Here is a 19,935-nt window from a genome sequence, read left to right as displayed (position 1 = left end):
GTCGCCGCCCGGGCCCGCGCAGGCCGAGCCCGCCGGCCCGCCGCCCGCGCCGCCCCCTCCCCCGCCTCCGCCCCCGCCCCCTCTCCCCCGCCCCGCGGCGGCCGCGGTGGCTGGGCGCTCGGCGAACATGGCGGCGGCGGCGGTCGGGCGGGACACTTTACCTGAGCACTGGTCCTACGGCGTGTGCCGGGACGGCCGCGTCTTCTTCATCAAGTGCGGCGCGGGCAAGCGGGCACGCGGGCACGCGGGCGGGGGCGCGGGCCGGGAGGGGTGCGGGGCCGGGCGGGCGCCCCCAGAGCGGCGGCGGCGCTAACAGGTGCACCTCTCTCCCGCAGTGACGAGCTCCGCCGCACGACCTGGCTGCACCCGCGCACCGGGGAGCCCGTCAACTCGGGCCACATGATCCGCTCAGGTAGGCGCGGGGCAGGCGGGGTGGGGGGCGGCACTCGGGGGGCGCGCGCCCGGGCGGCCCAAGTTTGACCTGACTCTTTTTGGCATTTCCGCAGACCTGCCCCGCGGCTGGGAGGAGGGCTTCACGGAGGAGGGCGCCAGCTACTTCATCGAGTGAGTGACCGGGGCGCCGCGCTCGGCTCGCACCTGTGCAGCGGGGCCCGACCGGTTCCCGCCGCGCGCCCCCGCCTCCCGCCTCCCGCCTCCCGCCTCCCGCGCGGGTCCCGGGCGAGTTGGCGCGCACAGCGCCGCGGCCGCTCTCTTGTGGGGTTTTGTGTGCTGGAGTTGTGTGGCGGGCACGGGGAGGGGGTTGGTGGGGTCCGTATCTCCGCGGGGGGCCGGAATCCGGCCGGCAGAGGGGGCGGGGGCCGCAAACTACCCTCTGGTCTTGTAGTTGGGAGGGATTCGGGCCCGGGTGTGAGGGCCCGGACACGCCTCCCCGCTGGGGTCTCGGGCCGCAAGGAGCCGGGAGGTGCCCCACCGGGGTGGGGGGTTGCGCCTGGGGTCCGAGTACTGGGGGCTGGGGAGTGGGGAGTAGAGAGGGAGGGGAGCGGGGAGTAGAGAGGATGCTTTGGTTTCGACCTCGTTCTCTGGGACGGTGGCGGAGAGTCGGAACCTCGGCCCCCTCCCCATCCTGAGCTCGGGCCTGCGGGGGAGGGGTGAGCGTGGGGAGGGAACCCATCAGCCAATAATATTCCTCGAGCACTGTGCGTCTCTGAAAGCCGGCGCTCCACAGGGACAGTCACTCCTGTCTCCGCTAGTCAAGCGGTAGCTGTTCCGAAAAAGCCCGCGAGCGTTGTGCCTCTAGCCAGGTTACCCTAGACCTGGGTCTGTAGAGATGAAATCCGGGGAGCCGTAAGCTAGGGCGCGGTGCAGCCGCGAGCACCAGTGTGGCCCTTACTTTCCCACTCTGGGCGTGTACCCGTGTTGCCCCGTTTCTCTGTAACCGTCTGCGTGCTCGCCGGTCAGCTCCATGAAGTCAGGAGCAGCTTTTGATCCTTTGCCCAGTGCCTGGCACAGAGTAGGCACTCGGTAAATCTTTGTTTACTGAATGAATTAACTAGCCAAGGTCTGGACGGTGGTCTGACTCTTACTTTTGGAGGCCTGTGAGTCAGAATTCCTTTCTTCAACTCGGAGCACTGCTAGTCGGTAGCGGAGCAGCATAGTCGAAGCTAAGATGGTCACAGAAAATCCCGGATCCTCCTATCCTGGTTTGGGCTCTTGCAGGATGTTTGAAATTCTGGTGGATGAGATTTATACAAGTGAACACTGGGAATGGCTGGGGTCCTGCTGTCCTGCCTCACCTCTGTGTTTGAGAGAGAAGTTGAGGAGCTGGCTGGAACCTTAGAACCTCCCAGTTAGTGGGCCTGGGTGGCTCATACTGCATTTTATTGATCTTTATTAGATTTCTCCTTGTGTGTTCCTCATTGTTCTAGGCATTGGAAGTGCAGAAATGAATGAGGCAGACAAGATCTGGATGCTCATGGAGCTTGAAGTCTAGTGGGGAGAGGGAGCAGACAATAAGGAAAAAAAAACAAAACAAAAAAACTAAACAACTCCTCCCCCCCACCCCCAAACAAGAATAATGTCAGTGGTAACTACTGTGCAGAAAATGAAAATAACATCATGTGATATCAAGTGACTGGGTGGTATGGTTGGATTGAGAGATCAGTGCTGTTTCTGAATAGGTGACATTTAAGGTAAAGTTTGGATGGCAGGAAAGAGCCGTCCTTGTGTTGATGAGGTGGCAAGCATTTCCAGAAGAGAACAGCCAATTCTGTTTTTTTTTTAAATTGTTTTTAACGTTTATTTGTTTTTGAGAGACAGAGACAGCACGAGCAGGGGAGGGGCAGAGAGAGAGGGAGACACAGAATATGAAGCGGGCTTCAGGCTGTGAGCTGTCAGCACAGAGCCTGATGTGAGGCTTGAACCCACAAACCGTGAGATCATGACCTGAGCTGAAGTTGGACGCTTAATCAACTGAGCCACCCAGGCGCCCCATAGAACAGTCAGTTCTATTAAAGTAAGGGCTGTAAAGCTTCAAGTTCAAGTTCGAAGAGTGGAGAGGCTAGTGTGGCTGGAATGTGGTGAACAAAGGAGAAAGTGGTGTAGAGTCAGAGGAAGGGGCTTTAAACTTTATTTTAAGCCCATCGAGAAATTATTGGAGGGTTTGAAGCAGGGGAGCAATGTGATTTGATTTGCATTTTTCGAAAGACCATTCTACCTGCTGTAGAGTGGACTGTATGTAGGTGGGCAACTGGTAGGGGCAGGATAGTAGTAGCAGGCTGTTGCTGTAGTCCAGGCAAGAGTTAATGATGATTTGAATGAGGGTGTAGTACTGGAGAGAAAGAGAAGCAGTCAGATTCAGACTTGATGATTTGGATGCAGTCTGTGAGAGAAAGAGAAAAGTCAAAGATGACTCCCAGAGGCTTAAGTACCTGAGCGGATGGTACTCATATCATTGAGATGGGAGGGCTGTGGGGAGGAGTGTTTGGAGTGGAGGAGAGCATGAGATCTTGTTTTGACATTTGAGGTATGAATATGTCAACTAGTCAGATGCTCAGGAGAGAGAGGATTGAAGAGGTATATTTAAGTATTATAGCTGGTATTCAAGGCCACAAGATTAATTGAACTCACCTTGAATGAGAGTGTAGACAGAAAAGATGACCTAAGCCTTGGGACATAGCAGCATTTAGAGGTTGGGGAAAAGAGGTGGATCCAGCAAAGGAAACAGAAGCTAGGAGAAAACCCAGTAGAATGAGTGGGTCACAGAAGCTTAAAGGACAATACTTGACTGGAGTAGGTGGAAGAGAAAACGGGTATGGAAGTGGAGTCCATAAGTATAGGTGAATCTTTCAGGCAGTTTGGTTATGAAGTGGGGTTGAGGTATTAGCTGAGGATTAGAGGGGTTGTGGGTTTGAGGTGGGGGAGGTCTGTTTTTTTAGTGAGAGATGATAGAGCATGTTGTGTTTTTCTGGGAATGATCCAGGAGAGAGGGAGAAGTGGATGATGTAGGAAAGAGATGGGACAGTTGCTGGAGCAGTGTTTCTGAGGGGATGAATGGGAAGGGATCCGGAGCTTAAGTCTCACTGGTCCCAGCTGGGAATAGGGTCTTTCACCCATTTTACAGGAGGAAGGACTGTCCATGCCAGAGCCCATGCTGGGAGGTTGATAGGTTCAGTGAGGGGAGAGGTAGGTGTTCCTGTCTGATGGTATCTGTCTTTTCCATGAAGTACTAGGCTAAGTCTTTTTTTTTTTTTTTTTAATTTTTTTTCAACGTTTTTTATTTATTTTGGGACAGAGAGAGACAGAGCATGAACGGGGGAGGGGCAGAGAGAGAGGGAGACACAGAATCGGAAACAGGCTCCAGGCTCTGAGCCATCAGCTCAAAGCCTCACGCAGGGCTGGAACTCACGGACCGCGAGATCGTGACCTGGCTGAAGTCGGACGCTTAACCGACTGCGCCACCCAGGTGCCCCTAGGCTAAGTCTTGAGTTGGGGGACTTGAGGGCTGGGTAGGACTCTATCAGCCGTTACCACAGCCTCCCGAACTTCATCTCTTCTGCTGACTCTTCTGTGGTAACTCTGTGAAGTTCCCAGTGATTATCCTTTAGAAAGTCCTGGCTCCCCACCCCAAGGGTCCTCCCAGGCCTAGGGGAAAGCAGTGTCTGTCTGGTCCCCTACCTTCAAAGGCCAGCCATATGGGAGGCTGGGACACTGTGGTAGCTGACTGTATTTCCTATCTCCTTTTGAGACAACTTCTTGAGAGAGATTTAAGGGCTTGGGAGTAATTGTTTTCCTTTTCCTCACATAAAAATGCTTTGCTTTAGTCAGTCAGCTTTCTTAGATTTGCCATGATCACTTCTGAATGCTCTTTTTTTTTTTTTTTTTGTATCCTTCTCTAATATGGCTCAGTGAGAGGGAGCATTGGAACAGCTGGGGTCCCCCCCACCCCCAATGGATCCTTGGTCTGGAAAGTTGTGTGAGGTTTTCAGGATCCATCAGTTGCTCCTGATATTTAGCAGATGTTTGATACCCTCCAGAGTACATTGCTGCTTCTTTTTAAAAATCGTTTCTTTAATCCAGGTTCTTTAGCCCTTCTGTACATGAGAAAATCCAGAGTATTTTATTTTAAAGTAATCTCTACCCAATGTGGGGCTCGAACTCAGGACCCTGAGATTCAGAGCCTCATGCTTTACCAACTGAGCCAGTCAGGCATCCCCACAGTACATTTATTACTTTTTTTTTAAAAAAAGTTAATGTTTATTATTCATTTTTGAGAGAGAGAGAGTAGGAGAGAGGGAGACACAGAATCCAAAACAGCCTCCAGGCTCCGAGCTGTCAGCATAGAGTCCGACACGGGGCTCGAGCCCATGAGCCGTGAGATCATGACCTGAGCCAAAGTTAGATGCTTAACTGACTGAGCCACCCAGGTGCCCCCACAGACCATTTCTTAAGCCATAAAAACTTGAGCTAAGGCAGGTACATTTTGGTTTTGGTTTCTGCACTTTGGGTTCACTTTTGGATTAGGGGCAAAACATAAGAGGAATCTACTCCTGGTTCCCCCAGTTCTAGACTTGGTGATGCTACTATCCTTTTTAAGAAGGCTTCTTGTTCTCCAAAACTTTTCTACTTTCCCATGAGTCTCTCATCCAGGTAGCAAGATATAATATTAATGGAGATAATAGTGTCATTAACAGCAACAGCAACAATAGTAGTAGCAATTATGTAATAGCCTCTTCTTTTCAAGTCTGAAAAATTCCAAGAACTGTTTTATAACTATTATGTGATTAAATTTCACAACAATTTGTTGAGGTAGGAGCTGTTACTAGTCCCAGTTTACTGATGTGGAAACTCATAGTAATCTTGGCATTCCAAAAGCAAAGGGCAGGTGGTTTTTTTCTGGTACCTTTTCTTACTTGATGCCTGTAGCAGCAGAAGAGCAGAGATTATCCTGTTCTTCAGATGACGAAACTCAGGTCCATGAGGGTTCAGTGATTTGGCTGGAGTGCTTAGACCTGGGACCAAAAGTAGGTCTTCAGTCTCTAATATGGTAACCACAGCAGTGGTGGTAGCGCTGACCCCAGGTCACAGGTGAGAGCCACCACTGATACTTGAAGGAGCCTGTGCCAGGTGCCATTGCTGTAAGTCAGGCTGTTCAAGGCTCACAGGGCCAGAGTTCTTCTTTGCTTTTGCTGAGGATTGAGGCACCTGAGAAAGGCAGCAGCTCTTGGTTTCCTGAGCTGATTGGTAGTGGTGCAAGTGTCTGATTAGTAAGCAATGGAAGACATTAATTATTAATTAGTAAAAGCAGTTTGGCAGGCACAGCCTTTTCAAGCGTGAGACCCCAGAGAGTAAAGTTCTAGAACAGGCCTTGAATGCAAGAATGTTACACTGGGCTGGTCTTTGGGGGTTTTGTGGCACCCTGTGGGTCGGCTTCTCCTTACAGCAGTCTTTGAATAGGTCCTGAGTTGATAAAGAGAATGAATGGCAGAGAGGAGGGGTCTTGGCGACCCTGCCTGTGCCAAGATTGCTCCTTGAAAGCTGGTATCCTGTTCTGCATCTCTGAGACTTTGGTACCGAGCCCAGCTTTGGGCTCTGAGTAGGCACTTGGTATTTATTGAAGCAGTAACGTTTTGAGGGACTCAGTGAGTTTAGTAAATATTCCAGGTCTTGCAAAACTCCTTGTTGGGGAAGAGATCAAGGGTTTGGGGGGGACTGGGCAAGGTAAAAGATGTGAAGCAGCCCAGAAATATGCCTGTTACATCTGGTGCCTGGATCCCAGGCTTCTCGGATGTAGATGCTTGTTGTCAAGAACAGTGCTTGTTGGGGCGCCTGGGTGGCGCAGTCGGTTAAGCGTCCGACTTCAGCCAGGTCATGATCTCGCGGTCCGGGAGTTCGAGCCCCGCGTCAGGCTCTGGGCTGATGGCTCGGAGCCTGGAGCCTGTTTCCAATTCTGTGTCTCCCTCTCTCTCTGCCCCTCCCCCGTTCATGCTCTGTCTCTCTCTGTCCCAAAAATAAATAAAAAACGTTGAAAAAAAAATTTTTTTAAAAAAAAGAACAGTGCTTGTAGGATCTGGCCTCTTCTGCCTTCTTCACCTCTAACCTCATGCTCTGCATCTGGAGAGTGGGATATCTGTTGGTGTTCCCTTGCTGGTTGTCTCCCTCCCTGGTTGCCAGGCCCTGGTGTCCTCTTCTAGCTTTAGGTTCCTCAGTTTTAGTTTTGGAGCTTTGCAGGGCCAGCCTATGTAGGTGCCATTCTCCTTGTGGGTGCCCATCCCCAAGTGAGACCGGTGAGGCTAATGGGAAAAACATTTCTGAGGCTTGAAGCAAGACCGACTTTCCCCTCCCCAGCCCTTTGGACTGCAGCAGGTCCTGGCTGCATGATTTGCAGGACTCCGTGCAAAATGAAAGTGCAGGGCCACTTGTTCAAAAAGCCAGAAAAAGGTGCCTTTAAATGTATTAAAGTATAAAACTTTTTCCTTTCTTCTGTAGTTTTCCCCTCAACTTGTCATGGTGTTTTTTATTGGCTATTCAATGTCATACTAAGTAAAAACAAATAATAAAAATTTAAATTATTAGCATGACTCTCAGGTTTATCTCTATATTGTGGAATACCATGTTTTGAATGCAAATATGAGGGTAATGACCTTGTACACTGAGCCACCACCACCATGCCCACTCTGACCCACCACAGGGCAAGAGTGCTGGTGGTCAGGCTCTCCTGGACAGGAATGAGGAGCAGGACGGCTGGGTGGGGCTTGGGGCTCTAGGTGGCTGGGAATTAAGAACATGTCCCAGGGAGGCAGGGAGTGGGGATCAGGCCTGAGCCAAGGCCTTAAGCTAAACTCCTTCGGAAGAGTTATTCTTCTAGAGATAATGCTAAATATCTAGAGTGTGTTTTTGTATCGGCAAACCCATTTTCTCTGAAATTTAAAAAAAATTAATGTTTATTTTTGGGAGAGAGAGAGAGAGAGAGCGAGCATGAGCAGGGAAGGACAGCAAGAGAGGGAGACACAGAATCCGAAGTAGGCTCCAGGCTCCGAGCTGCCAGCACAGAGCCTGATGGTTCGAATTCATAAACTGTGAAATCATGACCTGAGCTGAAGTTGAGACACTTAACCTTAACCGACTGAGCCACTCAGCCGCTCCTTCTCTGAAAGTTAGAGAGGAGTTGGGGAATGAAGGCTGAACCAGGGATGACAGAATATCAGCCCACCCTCAGTGGGCTGTAAGGCACCAGGTATAGAAGGCCCTTTGGAAAAGTCTGTGAATACTGGAAGGGCCAGGCAGCTGCCCTCTTGAGATTTAATTATGCCATTACGCAAGGGACAGTTTTCAAGGCCCCTCTGGGAAGAAGTCTATCTTGTCTGCCACATTTTTCTCCCCAGACAAATGTTGGACTTCATGTTAGTAAAATTTGTCTTATACAGTGCCAACCTGTTGGTTCATTTATATGCCATCTTTCTCATTTGTCATCTTTCTCATCGCTGGGAACAGTAGTCCCAGAAACTTTATTTCAAACCAGAAAGCAACAATCGTGTAAAGAATTTCTGTGAAACTGCAGCATACATCTACTTAAACTGGAAATTCTGAAGCCTCTTGTTGAAAGTTAAGAAAAGGCTCTCCCAGCTTGGCAAGTTTTGGCATAACCCCACACTTTACGTTTCGTTTCCTGGTTATTTTATCAAGAGTGAAAACTGGCGCAGGGATTGAAACGTTAGGTCCTGTGTATAAGGAACAACGGTGGTGTTGTGCAGAAAGCAGAAGGAAGGATTAAGAGCTGTGATTTGTATCACGCTCTCAAAACCATCCCAGAAAAGATCTGGGAAAACCTCTTTAAGAAAAACAGTTGCAAGTTGCTTCTTTATTAAGGCTCTTTACCCTTGGGAGGGATGTGTTTCAGAGAAAGGACAGGGATGGATGGTGGGAGAGGTGCTACTCCGGATTTACAGTGCTGTGTGTGTGAAGAGGGTGGGTGTAGGTTTCAGGTGCATTGATGTAACTTTGTCCATTCTCTTGATATTCATGGGAGTAAACTGTGGGCTTCTTAAAATAGGGCTTCAGAAAAAGGAGCCTCTTTGAGAAAGCACATCACAATGTGGATTATTTTGTGATTTAATGAGGTGTTGGCTCCCGTTTTCCTGTCTCTTCAGAAGAGAGCATGGGTTTGAATCTCTCTGCTCAGTAAACTGGCATGGTGTCTTGAATAAATATTGGCAGAGGGAGAAACGTGGAGGAATATGGTTTTATTTGCCTGTTGTTTTTAAGTGGCTGTCAAAACATTTGTTTCAATTTTCTGAAAGGAGAAGTGTTTTGGGTTAATGTTTCATTGTTTACAGAGTGCTTCATGAATGTTATCTGGTTGGAGGCTCACAATTATTGCATTTTTTTCGTGCAGAAAAGTGGGCTCAGAGGGGTAAAATGACTTCCTAAAGCTGCATGCTGTGTTAGGTCAGCCTTTTCAGGGTTCAGAGAACAGGTGGACAATTCGTTGTCTCAGACAAGAGCTTCTCAGATTTTTCAACCACAGACAAATGACAGAAGAGGATGAAGGCCAACTGGCCTGGGAGATTGGATGGGAGTAAACGTCCTCAAAATGTGGGTACTATCCAAAACTCCATGTAGACTTTACCCTCAATTTAACTTACTATAAAATTCCTTCCTGTATTTTCCGTTAAGATCAAGATGCATCATGTTTGTCGTATGGCTTTGTGGTTTCCTAAACAGAAACATACACTCTTGGGTACACCAATTCCCCTGTTCAGTCTTAAGGGACAGGGAAGTGTAGGGAGACTGCTCATTGGCCTTCCAGTCTCTCTAAGCGATGCGTCTCCGAAGAGGAATGTACAGGCCCCAAGGAAGACAACATCAGCAGCTGTTGTGATCTCAGGTCATCTTTTGCCTGAACTGAGTTGTGCCAGACCACCCCTCTGTCTCCCATCTAGCCTACTCTCGGTCACCTGGATGCTGGCCAGGTTTTTCTGGAAGCCAAAGCATAGCACAACTTAATCATGAAGAAAAATGTATAGGGGTTGTATATGTGGTGGGAGTGTGTTTAAAGAGGCAGTGGGTACGTGCATGGGCAGGTGCATGCGCTCCAGATTCCCAGATTCTAATTCCCATCCCACCAGTTACAGCTCCCTGTCCTTGGTAAGTTACCTACTCCTTTCAAGCCTTTTCTCCTCACCAATGAAATAGGGATAAATGTGGGGATTGCGTGAATTAATTGATGTAAAGGGTTTTGCAAGTGCCTGGCACCTAGTAAATGCCCAATAAATGTGAGCCCCTCTTTGTACATGTACACAGCTATGAGGTAGGGTAGAAATGTGCATTCTAAGTACTAATTACATTCAGCTGCTGATGGAGAAATCTGGTGTCCTCAAACTGGGGTTGCCTGGGTTAGGATCATGCAAACTATAGGACTCAACTCAGAACTTGGACTAATAAAAACTGCATAACCATTATGGTTATTAAAAGGTTGTCTTCATTTTTGGGAAATACTGAAGTATTTGCTCTTAAGTGGCTGAGAAAAAACTGTGTGTGTGTGTGTGTGTGTGTGTGTGTGTGTGTGTGTGTGTGTTGAGGGGAGTGGATGATAGAACAAATGGCACAACATGTTAACAATGGGTGAGACTGGGTGAGGGGTATGTGGAGGTTCCTTGTGCTATTCTTGCAACTCTAAGTTTAAAATGATTTCCAAATTCAAAGTTAGTTAAAAACAACAACACTACGTAACCTTGACCATCAGGGCTATGCAGTCCCAAGGCCACAGGTACCTTGTCCAGGCTGCAGGGACCTGGGAACCAAGAGCCCAGGGTAATGAGGTGTGAAATGCTCCTGGGTTGGCTGTTTCCTGGGCATTTAGAAGGCTGCACAGATGTCTGCTCCTTAATCTGGGTGGCCACCTGGCTATCGGCTCTGACTGCTGAAAGACAGACTTATTGTCTGATGCTGCCTGGCCCACAGATGTCAACAGTAATAATCTTCATGGTGCTCTATAGTTGAAAAATATATACATTCCTTTTAGAAGCAGTTATTTTTATTATCCTCATTTTACAGATCAAGTAGTGGAGACTGGGGGAGGGACAGGAATTCAAAAAGATCTTCCTGATGCCAGAGCATCAGTAGGGGAGCTGGGACTTGAACCAGAGTCATCTTGGCTCCAAGTTTGTGTGCTGTTTCTACCATGGTGTCTTCTGACCCCCATAGCCACTCGCTCTGTACTGAATCCTCCTGTAGAGTTATCCCCCCCAAATTGGTCATCTGTACCTTCCCCGATAACCCAGAGGCAGAATTCCTTTTGGGCCTCCTTCAGAAAGTCCCCTGCAGAGTAGATGAGTGATCAGTGGGTTGGATGGTCCCAAGGCAGGGCCAGTGGGCAGGTCCCTTAGTGCTCTAGGAGAGCAGACTCTTACCCCCCACCCTCCCCAGATGTCAGCTGACCACAGCTTAGGGGCTGATGAGCCTCTTAAGCCTGCTTAGAGCCAGGCTGTCTCTTTCAGGTTCTGCCAGAAGAGTGTTTCCAGCGTCACAGTCAGCGTTCTCAGGGTTTCTCAGGGGCTTTTTCTGCCAAGGCAGAGCCCTCACCCTCTTGAGGTCTGACAGCTTGGAGTTAGCATGCAGTCTCTTCCAGGGCTGCTGGCTGCCTCTTGTGCTCCCCTGGAACAGTCTGCAGGGCAGGTGGGGTGCAGTGTGCTCGGGGATAGAGGGGACAGAGGGCCCTTTCAAGGCCTCTACCCAGGTACCTGGCTGCACAGCCTCCGGCATTCTCTCCCTGTGGGTGAAGGGGGAGGTGAGACAGTCTCCTTCCTAGCAGCAGTGGAGCCAGAGCAATGTTGTACATCAGTGCAGTAACTTTTGCAATAATCATATCCTCTTCAGTTGCAAACTGAGTTGTCTGTGCATGTCCACAGATGGAACCAGTGGGCCACCTTGAGGAGTGGTGAGCACCTTACTAGAGGAGCAGTTTAATCAGACTCGATGGCTTTTGGTCCAGGATTCATCAGTTGAGTCACCAGACTCTGATGAGCCATCTCCTGATTGCCAGTCTCCACACTGGGTGCTGTGGAGAAAAATAGATGTCATCTCTGCCCTCCAGGAGTGCCCAGTCCAGGAGCGGGGGAGGGACCTTGGACAATTTCAGTATGGGTGACTGGGGCTGGGGTCCCTGAGAACAGGGCCCTGGGGAGATTCAGAGGTTGAGTATGAGGAAGGCCAGGTAGCAGTGGGCAGTCCAAGGCAAGAGAGGCCAGTGGAAGAAATTGGAAAGAGCTAGGGGGTGGGAGTGAAGGTGGCGTATGTGTGTGCCTGTCTGCATCTTGAAGAGCCTGGTGCTAAGTTGAGGCATAGGGACTGGTCCTAGATAACACCCTTCACTAGTAGCTTGGCTTCAGCAGAGTGGAGTAATTGGAGATATTGTCCTAGGGGTTCCCCGAAATCCTGTTGCCATGTCAGGGGTTATCCAACATGAATTCTGGAGTCTGCATACCAGGGTTGAAATCTTGCCTCTGCTGCCAGCATGGACAGATCACTTAAACCTCTGTGTCTTCAGATGTTTCTTCATCTATAGAATGGGATACAGCTGTACTGTTGACTTAGTGCCTGGCAAGCCACATGTGCTGTGTAAGAATTAACTATTATTCTTACTCCTAGAAAGGAAGCCCCTTCCCGTGGTGAAGTGTGACACAGTCAGCAGAGGAACTATAACTTGTTCTCTTTGGAGAAATTTCCTAAGATCAGGCTAGCAGGAGGGAGAATTGTATTTTCTTGTTGAGACTTGTCTTTAAAAGGAAGCTGGGCACTAAATGGTGCTAAATATCAAAGAAATGATTCTTCATCTTTGAAGCCCTGTGTGGCTGTGTCCAACCAGAGAGAAAATGAATAGCTTTCTCGTACTTATGATCAGCACATTTTCCAAATGGCAGTTTTGATATACTACCCTTTCATCCCCCACCCCCACCCCCTGGTGAGAGGGTTCCCAGATGTTAGTATTTGTGTTTGCATTGCCTGGTAGGGCATCTAGCTCTTTTTTTTTTTTTTTTTTTTTTTTTTTTTTTAGGTAATAACCCTGGTTCTCTACTAGAGCATTTGATGAAGGAGTAGTGAGGGTAGACATGAAGTAGAAACTGTTCCAGAATGCTGAGTCAGAACTTTGGGGTGGGGGTACTGGGAATCAGCATCATTACAATTTCCATGGGGATTCTATGGACACTGAAAATGAAAACGCCTCAGAGCTTCAGCTTCCCCACAATGATGATATTGTACAAAAATGATAATGCTGCTTTCCTTAGCATGATTGAGAATTTATTGAGAATCTAATGTGATGGCCTGTCTGCAGCTCTTGCAGCACATGGTAGGTGCTCAGGTTGTGAGCCCTTTCATTTACTGGAGGCCCTCTGTTGGAACTGATTGGATGAAGCTGGGGGAAGGACCTTGAGAAGGTGTCAGTAGGTACTGCTGTCTGTTAGTGCCCACGCTCTTGCCCAGAGTAGGTCCCTGGCCCCTGGTGGGCCTCTGGTTTCCTCCATGGAGGTTGGGAATGTGCTGCTGTTCCCCTCTGCCCAGACGATGCTGGTGGTCCTAGAGGTAGGAGGTAGGGCTGGTCTTGCGGGTGACCACTGAGTAGTGACTACATCTGCTTGGGGTGAGGGTGGGTTGGCATATCCACATCTCAGAACCCCATGACCACTTAGAGATCCTTCTGAGGGCATAGGAAGGCCTGGAGTAAGGGGTGAGTTGTTCTGAGTGATTGACATTGAAAGCCAGAGCAGGCAAGCAGGCTGCAATTAAGTTGAGAAATGGGAATGCTGCTTTGGGTGGGAGAACAAATGTGTCCCAGCAGACAGTAGTGATGATGAGGAAGTTGTAGGGGTGTCTGGTGTTGCAGTCTTCCCTGAGCTGGTCTTGGGGGAGATGGAGTAGGGGCAAGATTGTGACTCAGGGTCATGAATAGCTTGCCGGCTCTTTGGGAACAGCGTCAGGCACAGAGCCAATACTCGACCAAATTGGTGTGGGTTGGTTGATCTGACATTTGGCATGACCTTCTTGACACTGGCAGACATACAAAGGAGAGAGGGTTGATTGTTGCTGGGAGTAAATTGGGGTTGGAAACGGACCACAAAATCCGTGATCACGGTCCCTGGGAGGGGAAAAGGTTTCCTTCCCTGCCCATGAAATTGTTCAGAGACATTTTTTTTTCTCAACACAATTTGACCTGAGGATTTAAAAAAAATAGATGAATGCTGTGAAGCTAAATATCTATAATCACTGCACCCATTAACGCATTTCTAAATGGAATTGGTGGTACCTGAAATTACATCCATTTACCGAAGCTTTGAATAATTACATTTTTTTAAGCCCTGGTGTGTGGGCAGGAGCTGGAGTGCACTCAGTCGGCTTCTCTTAGCCCTCCTCACCTGAAAACGTGTAGACGTGTTTGTGTGTTTGGCACCAGATGGTTTATAAAACTCAGAGGGGATATTAATTCTTTGGGGGAGAGGAAAGTAATTGGCTTCCTATTCTGTGAATAGATAGATATTTAAATTAGAATCCAAAGCACACTTTTTATTTCAAAAGCTCCATGTGTCTTAGGAGCCTAGTGATTTAAGATGTAATAACTGTGTTGTGCAATGATCTCGCTGGGCCTTTCAAGGCTGCTCCTAGGGGCTAGGAGGACTGATTGGTGCTGATTGCCTTCTTGAGTCCATGGAAAGGTTTGAGCATTTGGTTTTTCTTTAAGGTCTATGTTGGATTTGGCTTGGTTTGGGGGTTCAGTAAGCTGAGTGCTAGAACAGAGGGACTGTCACACTGAGAAGCCAGTTGCTTTGTTGAGTCCTTATTTGCTTATTTTACAAATGTTTAGTTTTTACCACATGCATTGTTTTAAGGGCTTAACAGACATGGGCTCATTTAATTCTATCAACCCTATGAGGTAGGTATTATCTGATCCTCATTTTACTCATGAGGAATATGAGGTTCAGGCAGGTCAGGGAATACACAACACAGGTGTTAGGCGACAGGGCAGACATCATTCCCTGCTGTCCTTAATTGGGAGTCCTGATGATCCCTCTGAGCCCCGCTTGGCCTTTTTCTACCATGCTCCATGATGGGCTGTGCTGAGGTAGGTAAGGGAAATACAGGGTTGAAGTTGAGCACATAGGCTTGGCAATCCAACTTTGTGGATGTGGAACTCAGGCGAGTTAACCTCTACACAAAATGGAACAAATGCTAATATTTGCCCTGTAGGTCTTTTGTAGTGGTTAAATGAGAATAACACAGATAGCCCCTGACTTATACTGATTCAACTTGTGATTTTTTGACATTACCATGGTGGGAAAGTGATACATTCCATAGACACCATACTTTGAATTTTGAGTTTTGATCTTTTCCCCGGGCTAGGAATAGGCATTGCAACACTCTCTGGTGATGCTGGGCAGCTCCTAGTCAGCCACGAGATCACGAGGATAAACAACTGATAGACTTACAACCATTCTGTACTCATAGATCCATTTGTGTGTGTGTGTGTGTGTTTTACTTTTGACATAGTATTCAATACATTACATGAGATATTCAGCATTTTGTTATAAAATAGGCTTTATTATAAAATAGGTTTCAGATGATTTTGCCCAACTGTAGGCTAACATAAGTGTTGTGAGTACATTCAAGTTAGGCTAGGCTAAGCTATGGCTTTAGATATGTTAGATGTATTAAATGCATTTTTGACTTCGATATTTTCAATTTATGACTTTATCAGGACATAACTCCATTGTAGGTTGAGGAAGTATGGACATGTTAAATACTCAATTCCCAGAGCATAATATAGTTCAGTAAATTTTAGCAAGTATTTCCATGAACACTTTCCTCTGCAATGTCTTTTCTCTGCAATGGCTGACTGGTCCAAGCATATTTGGGTAATTCCTTGACTTACATCCCACAGAGACTTCTACAGAAGGTAGTTGTGTACTGACCAACTTAGATTCTCGGTTACAGGCATTTTCTATAGAGGGCATTGAACATCCTGATGCAGTAAGAAATTTTTTTTTTAATGTTTATTTATTTTTGAGAGAGAGAGAAAGAAAGCGAGTGAGCATGAACGGAGCAGGGGCAGAGAGAGAGGGAGACCCAGAATCTGAATCAGGCTCCAGGTTCTGAGCTGTCAGCACAGAGCCCTATTTGGGGCTCGAACTCATGAGCCATGAGATCATGACCTGAGCCTAAGTTGGTTGCTTAACCAACTAAGCCACCTAGGTCCCCCCGATGCATTTTTTTAATGTTTATTTTATTTTTAAGAGAGAGAAAGAAGTAGTGGGGGAGGGGCAGAGAGAGGGAGACAGAGGATCTGAAGTGGGTTTTGCACTGACAGTAGAGAGCCCATTGTGGACCTTGAACTCACCATGAAATCATGACCTGAGGCGAAGTCGGATGCTTAACCAGCTGAGCCACCCAGGTGCCCCCCTGATACATGCATTTTGGTGAGGGTTAAAAAATGTCCACCTCTACTTGCTGTTTTTAACCACAGCTGTATCCTAGTTATGACCTTGGCTGTTACAGCTGATGGTTTAGGCAATTTGGATATAGTTGCAGCAAAGATTGTGTCAGACCCAAGCTCTGACTTGCTTCTCCTGGGCAAGGGGAGAAATAGCTCTGGTGATAATGGGAAAATGGAGAGGGGAGTCTGGATTCAGTTTAACGTTTGTGTATCCATTTTTGCCTTGTACTGGCACCATATTTGTTCTACTCTGGGGGACGTCAGGAAGCCCAGGGGGCTGGTGAAGCAAGATATCTGCACAGCTTTATGTGATAGGATGGTCAAGTGGTATGTCATTAAGTGTCAGGTAAATAGTGTGGGGGCAGCATGGAGAGGAATGTCCAGGAGGACACAATTCAGGGGTTGGAAGAGTCAGGGAAGACGTGGGGGGTTTTGTGAATTGGGATTAGGTGGGGACAAGATGGGGAGTGGGTGCCTCAGGGGAACTAGCATTTGTCATTCAAGGGTCCCTTCATTTAGCAGACTTTTCCTGAGCACTGTATGTGTGCCAAGCACTGGCCTGGACACCGTATACCAAATAAGTAAGGCAGAGTAGAGAAAATAGTATCGAGAGGTTCTGGCCCAGGTTTGGAGCATGGTCTTGTACAGAATTGCCTGGGTTTGAATCCCAGCCCTGCCACTTACTAGCTTGTGGATCCTGAGCAAGTTATGTAATCTGGAGTGTCGGTTTCCTCGTTTATAAAGTGGAGATGATAATAATTGTGCTGGAGATTAAGTAAGTTCATGTAGTCGGAATAGTCTTGAACGTAGAAAGTATTATCCTGTGTTGGCTATTATTATCAGTAGAATATGACCTCAATGAGGGCAGGAATTTTCTGTTGTGTTCACTGCTATATTGCTGGGTGTCAGAAGGTATCTGGTACATAGTAAGCATTCAATTAATGAATCAAAGTGCCATTGGTGTCCTCCAGGAACCTGCGAGCCTGATCTCTGGTGGGAACAATGGTTAGAGGTTACTGTACAAATGATTTGATAAGAAAAGCATGGGGACTGGAGGGGCACAGAGGAGGGGTGGCCAGGGAAGACTTTCTGGTGGGAAAGGGGAGCCTGTGCTAGACCTTGAAAAACAAGCAGGGATTTGTTGACAAGAGAGAGTCTGACATTCAAGGGAGAGGAGAAGCAGCATGGGCAGAGCTGTAAGAGAACATGACATGTTCAAGACATGAGAGGGGGAGAAAGGAGGTGCAGAAAAGGCTTCTCAGAGGAGCTGGGGCTTTGTCCTGAGGACAGTGTGGATCCAGGGTATAAGCAGGGGTGTGACTAGGGCCCCACCATGGTTGTGGGGCAGGAGGGTGGGATATACTGGGGGTGCTGAGCATCCGCTGTGGTGGGGCTGGAGAAAGTAGGTTGGAGCCTCTGAGGGATCCCACCCAGCAGGTGAGGGGTTGGCCTCCAAAAGAGGAGAAGGCAGGTAACCCATACCACTTCCTGGCAGCACTCCTGCCTTAAAATAGAAAGAGATAGAGATAAAGAGTGGGTGGTGTGAGTCTCTGAGGGGTGACCTAGTTAAAACCTGACCCCCTGGAAGGGCAAGAGTCACCCTCACCCTCGCACTGCTTATCTGGTCCCTCCTCAGCTCTGGGGAACGTGCAGAAGCCCTGTCATGGGTGACCTCAGCCCCACCCAGCTTACGGGAAGTCTGGTGCCCAGGCTGCGTACTCAGTCTTCTGGGGGAAAGGGGTGGGCGTGGGGGTGCTGTAAGGGGCAGTAAGGGGAAGAAGCTAGAGTCAAGTTAGTAGAACCTATGTATTTAGCAAGTCCGATTGAAGAAGACTTGGAGGAAAAACTCTTTATATAGGTTTTTGTTCCTTATAAAGTGTCATAATTTCTCATAGACACAATTATCTGACAGATAGTAACACCCTTCCCCTCCCTTATCTCCCCACCCTGATTCCTGACTTCCCTAAATGCCACTCAGAGATAATGGGAAAAAGTAAAAGTGGTGGCTTTCACTTTCTTAGGCCCACTGCCTTATTTTCCTTTGGTCTGTCTGATTTCTCTGAGGCCTTTAGGACTTATTTCTGTAGCAGATAATTTCCATGCAGGATCTGCTGAAGGTCCTTGTGCAGGACTTTTAAACATATCCTGGGGTTGTGGTGTGCCTGGGTAGTTCAGTCGATTGAGCAACAACTTAGGCTCAGGTCATGATCTCGCAGTCCGTGAGTTTGAGCCCTGCATCAGGCTCTGTGCTGACAGCTCAGAGCCTGAAGCCTACTTTGGATTTTGTGTCTCCCTCATTCTCTGCCCCTCCCCTGCTCATTCATTCTCTCTCTCTCTCTCTCTCTCTCTCTCTCTCTCTCTCTCTCAAAAATAAAGTAAAAATAAAAAAAATTAAAATATCCTGGGGTTGTGAGTCTGACAAACTGTGAAGATGGCATGTGCTTGCTTGTGAACTGGAGCTCTCTAGCCATTGCGCCTCATGGTGTTTTTGGTTTGCAATCTGATGTGCCTCATGCTTGTTTCTGTAATTATGTAACCACCACTTATTCAGCACCTTCTGTGTGCTTGCTGACCCTTCATGATGGCCCTGTGAGGCCGGTGCCACCAGCAGAGAGATCCCCTGGACGTGAGGCAGCAGAAGCTGCCACAGAGGACCCATAGGTGCTGGTTGTTTCTAGTGAGTTGGAGCCTGAGGCCATGTGTAAGATGGCTGGGAAATCTTGCTCGGCCTGTAGGAGTGGACTTCTGGTACTGAGCCTGACAGGAGGGAAGAGTGTGAGCTGGGGGTCTTCCTGATGGCTCAGCTTCCTCTCCTAGTGGGCAGGTAGGAAGGGTGGGGTGGGGCGAGGTGATGGCATGGAAGAGGTTCAATAGAATCAGATCAAATATCACCAACATTTTTCACACATCATTTGCTTTAATCTTCGTGGTAGCCCCAAAGGGGTATTATTCCCCTCATTTTTTAAAATTTATTTTTTATTTTTAAAAAATGTTTTTATTTTTGAGAGAGAGAGAGGGAGACAGAGGATCAGAAGCGGCTCTGTGCGCTGACAACCTGACAGCAGTGAGCCACACGTGGGGCTCCAACTCATGAACCATGAGCTCCTGATCTGAGCTGAAGTTGAAGTCAGATGCTCAACCGACTGAGCCACCCAGGCACCCCCCCACCTCATTTTATAGATGACAACCCGGAGGCCCAGACAGACTCTACGTGCAAGGTCACACAACTAGGAGTGTTTGGTGTATTCTGATTCGGCTATTGGCCAGCTTTTGTGTAGTACTCATTTAAACCTGATTTAAATGATTCTCATTTGCACATGTGTCTCTGAGATCCAGACTCAAGTGACTTACCCAGAGTTACACAGCAGGAGGTGCTGGATCTAGAACGTGGACCCAGATCACCAAACTGCCTCACTGGCTTCCTTGTGAAGTTGCTCTCCTTCCACCTTGAGAAGCCAGGAGCAATTTGCCCATGAGCCACCCAGCCCTTCAGAGGCTGGAGGGGAAGGTGAGGGGCTGGGGGCAGGGGTGAAAGGTGGTGAGTCCTGTGGGGAGAGACCCCTCTCTTCACACACAAACCCAGAGTCACAGCTCTGCAGTGGTGCAGGTTCCCCACGTGTATGCTTACGCTGGGGGCTCTGGAGACCAAATTCAGTTTGTCTTTTGGTTTACTCAGTACAAGCAGCTGGTAATGCCCAGGACTAATTGGCATCAGGCACATTTCCAGAGAACTTTTTTTTAATATTTTATTTCTACTTATTTTTGAGAGAGAGACAGAGCGCAAGCAGGGGAGGGGCAGAGAGAGAGGGAGACACAGAATCTGAAGCAGGCTCCAGGCTCTGAGCCGTCAGCACGGTGCCCAATGTGGGGCTCAAGCTCACAAAGCGTGAGGTCATGACCTGAGCTGAAGTTGGATGCTTAACCAACTGAGCCACCCAGGCGCCCCTCCAGGAATCTTTTAAAATCCTGCCATCTCTACTTTGAAAGATATCTAG

The 19,935-nt window shown here is 48.3% G+C and overlaps 1 protein-coding gene and 1 non-coding gene across 8 annotated transcripts in view; one reads left to right on the top strand and one right to left on the bottom strand.

The window, feature by feature from the left end:
- The first annotated feature begins 91 nt into the window (after positions 1-91).
- PLEKHA7 (pleckstrin homology domain containing A7) overlaps positions 92-19,935 on the top strand; it is a 224,496-nt gene continuing 204,652 nt past the window's right edge. For all 7 annotated transcript variants that reach the window (XR_007156495.1, XM_047879064.1, XM_047879061.1 and 4 more), the window contains exons 1-3: positions 92-213; positions 336-412; positions 507-564. Coding sequence is in view for 6 of the 7 variants with exons in the window: in XM_047879064.1 (XP_047735020.1) it covers positions 128-213; positions 336-412; positions 507-564 (221 nt within the window). In the remaining variant the exon portion in view is untranslated. The remainder of the gene's footprint in view (positions 214-335; positions 413-506; positions 565-19,935) is intronic.
- On the bottom strand, positions 4,595-4,667 carry TRNAQ-CUG (transfer RNA glutamine (anticodon CUG)). The gene has a single exon. It is a non-coding gene; the product is annotated as a tRNA-Gln (tRNA).

The sequence above is a fragment of the Prionailurus viverrinus genome, chromosome D1, assembly GCF_022837055.1.
Source record: "Prionailurus viverrinus isolate Anna chromosome D1, UM_Priviv_1.0, whole genome shotgun sequence".
Lineage (NCBI taxonomy): Eukaryota > Metazoa > Chordata > Mammalia > Carnivora > Felidae > Prionailurus > Prionailurus viverrinus.
Note: the sequence above shows the minus strand (reverse complement) of the source record. Positions and strands in the feature narration are given on the sequence as shown.